Here is a 4,989-nt window from a genome sequence, read left to right as displayed (position 1 = left end):
AAAAAAAAAAAAAAAAAAAAATTAATGGATTATTATTATTAGAGATGGGGTCTTGCTTTGACACCCAGGTCGAACTGCAGTGGCATGATCATAGCTCACTGTCACCTTGAATTCCTGGGCTCAAAGGATACTCTTCCCTTAGTTTCTTGAGTAGCTGGGACTACAGGCATGCACCACCATGCTCGGCTAATTTTTAAATAATTTTTTGTAGATTCAAGGTCTCACCATCTTGCCCAGGCTGGTCTCGAAGTCCTGGACTCAAGCAATTCTCCCACCTCGGCCTTCCAGAAGGCTGGGATTATAGACGTGAGCCACTGCACCCAGCCTTAATGGCTTATTAAATAACATAATGAATATGAGAAATGAGTTCTCACTGGTAAATTTCATGCACTCAAGATCCATGGATTGGCTAAACTACTGTAGATACAATTTCCACCCCTACTTGAACAGGCTATAAGAAATGGGCATAGCCTGTTGCCTTCACCCAGTGCAATAATCCCTAAGGTAAGTCCTTATGTGGTTTTTGTATCCAGTTTAAACTCCAAGGATTCTGGTTGCCTAATGTTGGCCATAGAAATAATGGACGCTTGCTTCTGGAATATTACTATGTCTGTCTTTCATGCAAAGCGGTGGTTGGTGCGCTAAAGAGGACAGAGAGGCTTTGCTGAACTTATATAAACTATTTTTAGAGCTTGCTTGCTAATCTACATTTCTATAGATGGTGGCATTGTGTCTGGAATTTGTTTTATTATAACCTGGTAGTGAGGTTGTGGGAAGAATAGCTAAACTTAATACATTTCAACCTTGTTCAGTGGCTACAACTATCTATCAAAAAGAGAACCAACTGTGTAAGACTCGCTTGACTTAGGTATATTTGCAACTCTTTGTAGGTGAGGGACCAGAATGTCATTCTAAAACATGTGAACTTCATTCTGTGGTCAATCTGGAGCCGCTGGAGGATTTTCAAACGAAGATTGCTGTGACCCGTTGCATTTCAGAAATATCCCTCTGCAGCAATGTGGAGAATGAATCAGAAGGAAATGAGGGGGGAGGCTGGCAAGTGGGCTGGAAGCAGCTGCATGAGACAGGCCTGCACTGAGGGTGGTCTGAAGGAAGCCAGCCTGATTGAGACAGACTGGCCAGACAGTAAGGAGTAAGTCGAGAGCACCTAATGAGAACCGGAGGTAGCGACACGTATGAAAACACCTTCTGGGCTCTGGAAAGAACAACCTGCTAGGGGACAGTCCAGCATCAGGCTGCGGAATGTAGGCTTCCAGTAAGGAAGCACACTGACTCCAAGGTGGCTGTCAGAAGGCTAAAGTGGAGACGGCTCATGGGGAGGTAGGAACAGGGTATGAGCATGTGAAAAGGCCTCTTATGGTGGTGCTGCTGCTCACATTTACATCCAGTGCTATCCCCTAACCTCCTCAGTAGAAATGCGGTCCAGCCAGACTTTCCAGTCCTGACAGTGACTATTGCAAGGCCGTCAAACAGGAAGTGCAGAAACAGCACAGCGCGTGCCGCCTGCCATGATGGCGATGGCAGAGGTGCTTTGAATGGGCAGCAGTCATAAAGGCAGTGCTAAAGCAAGATCAATGTGCAAAGACTGAGTGATGTGGCAAAGCACAGCTGAACAATGGACAACACTCTCAAGCCCAATGTGATTCAGACAGAGGTTCCAAGGGACAAGTGAACTTTTTAAAACACAATGCATGATAGGTAGAAGAAAATCATTTTCCTCTGAAAAAACACAGAATGAAATGCTAAAAATAATGAAACCTTTAGAGTAATTTTGTGAACACTGGGCAAAATGATTAAACAGGTGGAAAATTGGAAAGCATTTAAATCAAAATTCCCTTTGAGCATTTTTCCCCAAGAGTACTACTCAAAACTCTTAGGAGAACAATACTGTAACCATGAAAATACATTCTTCTGCTTATCAGAAAAAATGGCACTTCACAATTTTGTAAAACCCATGGGTCATTATCTAATTGACATAAGAAAATGAGTAAATAGAGGGGAGCTGGAAGAGAGTCTCCATAAACTACAGCAACTTATCCTTGGGGCAAGGGGGCAAGGGAGGTGACCGAGTTGCCCCAGTTCAAGGGTTGGGTGGGACACTGTTCCCTTCCTCACCTGACAGTCCAGGAGCAGCTTCTGCACTGAGATCACACTTTCAGGTTTTTGTAAAGTTTTCAGTCTCTCTTCTTGTGCTTCCATCCAGTTGTTCAAAATCTGTATTTTATTTTCACTCTCAGTGATACTTTCCAGAAGTTGTTCTAAATGTTGTATCTAAGTGATGAATTTAACAATTACAAAAAATGTTAAAATGTATGTTTTAAAAGGTAAATGTCATGATGTCATTTTTTAAAAAACAATTTTGTTTCTTCTCAAATTTCTAATATTTCATGTAATAAGATGCTGATAACTTTTGAAATAAAGATTCATAAATCAGAAAACAGAATTAAAGCTCCTCTTAGAAAAAAAGTATATTTCAGGTGAAAACTAATCTGCTGAGAAAGGTAGCTGTTGTGAGTTTCAGATGTGAACAAAATAAAATGTTCCCAATATTCGATATTTTTCATTGAGTCATCTATTAATATATGCAAAGTGTAAGAAAAATTTCTTTCTTCAGACTTTCTGCATTAGAGTTCTTAAAAATTTCTACCAGGCCGGGCGCGGTGGCTCAAGCCTGTAATCCCAGCACTTTGGGAGGCCAAGGCAGGCAGATCACTTGAGCCCAGGAGTTTGAGAGCAGCCTGGGAAACATGACAAAACTCCGTCTTTACAAAAAAAATACAAAAATTAGCTGGGTGTGGTGGCAGGCGCCTGTAGTCCCCGCTACTTGAGAGGCTGAGGCGGGAGGATCCTTTTTTTTTTGCTCTGTCACCCAGACTGGAGTGGGGGTGATCTTGGCTCACTGAAAACTCCACCTCCGGGATTCAAGCCATTTTCCTGCCTCAGTCTCCCAAGTAGCTGAGACTGTAGGCATGTGCCACCATGCTCAGCTAATTTTTGTATTTTTAGTACAGATGGGGTTATCGTATTGGCCAGGCTGGTCTCGAACTCCTGACTTCAAGTGATCCGCCTGCTTCGACCTCCCAAAGTCCTGGGATTACAGGCGTTGAGCCACCGCACCCAGCGTGGGAGGATCTCTTAAGCCTAGGAGCACAAGGCTGCAGTGAGTTATGACTGCACCACTGCACTCCAGCCTGGGTGACAGAGTGAGATCCTGTATCCAAAAAAAAAAGGCCACGGCAATAGCAGCACACGAATACCCACACATGGTGGGGTCGCTTGTTTCTTTTGCTCTGCAGAATAATACGGATTTGGCCCAGTAGTCCTGTCATCTGACCTCACTTCACTGAGGCCTAACAGTACCCTTCAAGTTTCCCAACTCCCACTTGACCGGCAAATTAATGTCTTACTTTAAATTCTAATTTGCTATATAAATCAGGGTGGAATTAAAAACAATCTTTTGCTAATTATGGAGATTGACTAGAATTTGCAAGTCCGGGTTTTCTATTCTGTGAGAACCAGAGTTAAATATTTTTAAAATATCTAAATTCCTCTGACTTTACCATGAACACAGTTCTTTAAGAAGCTGTGCTTGCTTATATATAGAGGCATCAAACTTGAGGGATTAACAACCTCATCTCAAACCTCCCCACTCTAGTCAACTACACAATTTTCCTTGATAATTATAATATGTCAAACGTGGCCTTTTTCCAGTCACCAATGACTTTTAGAAGCCCTTCAGAATATTTCAAACCCTAATGTCTTCATGTTTCATCAACTCCAATCCTTAAGTTTTCTACAGTAAAGCCACTTTAGGAAGCTTACCTGAACTGAAGCATTCTACCCTGGGAGAAGTCATTAAAGTATACATCAATCATTTTCATCATTTTCTTTTCCTTTTTTTCAGTTCTTTCTTTTTGTTTTGTTTTTTTAGAGATGGGGTCTTACCCAGGCTGGAGTACAGTGGCGTGATCATGGCTTACTGCTCGAACCCTGAACTCCTGGGCTCAAGTGATCCTCCTGCCTCAGGCTCCCAAGTAGCTAGGATTACAGGTGTGCAACACTATGCCCAAATAACTTTTTTTTTTTTGTAGAGACTGGGTCTTGTTGTGTTGCCCTGGCTGGTTTTGAACTCCTGGCCTCAAGTGATTCTTCTGCCTTAGCCTCCCAAATGCTAGGATTATAAGTGTGAACAACTGCACCTGGTCTCATTTTAGTTATTATATGCAAAGAATAGTGAGAAAAAAAAAAAGAGAGAGAAATTAATATTTATAGAAAAGCAGCCTTTTAGGTCTACTAATAGATATACTCAGGCAACTATTAAGCACCTATGAATTTCACAGGCAGTGACAGGTATAACAGGCCTGCTAACGTGCCAGCCTGCCTTGAGAAACCCACAGTCTGGGAGAGGACAGACCCGTGGACAGATGAGTCCAACACAGTTTCTGACACATGATGCTACGTGGGGTGCTAGGGAAGCCTGTTTTATTTATTTGCTTCCATCTCTGCCTTGTTTATGGCCTTTTACAAAGAGGCATCCAAGAAGCAGCATAAAAATTTAAAATAGGAAGAAATGAGCTAATGGAAATGTGGGAGTTGGTAGGAAGGCACAGTTAGTGGGCATGTGGTGAGGGAGAGGGTCAGGGTGCTTCGACTGAGTTCTGACAAAAGCAGAGGAGAACCTGTGTGTGGATGGTGGGGGCAAGGGGAGGGAGGTAGAAATAATTCTGCAATCAGCTGCAAATGTAATGGCACAGAGGCAAATGGGGACTGACAAGGGATGATGCTGGCCAGGCACGTCTGTAAATTTCTTTTAAAGTTCCTTGTCTCAGTCAACACTAGTCATTTTTCTAATGAGCAGAGCGAATGTTAGAAATGGTTTTCTATTGGTAAAATTAATGGGCCGGGCGCGGTGGCTCAAGCCCGTAATCCCAGCACTTTGGGAGGCCGAGACGGGTGGATCACCAGGTC

The 4,989-nt window shown here is 42.8% G+C and overlaps 1 protein-coding gene across 2 annotated transcripts in view; it reads right to left on the bottom strand.

Moving 5' to 3' along the window:
- Window positions 1-4,989, bottom strand: part of SYNE2 (spectrin repeat containing, nuclear envelope 2) — a 396,555-nt gene that overhangs the window by 79,654 nt on the left and 311,912 nt on the right. For both annotated transcript variants that reach the window (XM_011961973.1, XM_011961974.1), the window contains exon 84: window positions 2,137-2,292. In XM_011961973.1, the coding sequence (XP_011817363.1) occupies window positions 2,137-2,292 (156 nt within the window). The remainder of the gene's footprint in view (window positions 1-2,136; window positions 2,293-4,989) is intronic.

Source organism: Colobus angolensis, unplaced genomic scaffold (assembly GCF_000951035.1).
Source record: "Colobus angolensis palliatus isolate OR3802 unplaced genomic scaffold, Cang.pa_1.0 Scaffold57, whole genome shotgun sequence".
NCBI lineage: Eukaryota > Metazoa > Chordata > Mammalia > Primates > Cercopithecidae > Colobus > Colobus angolensis.
Note: the sequence above shows the minus strand (reverse complement) of the source record. Positions and strands in the feature narration are given on the sequence as shown.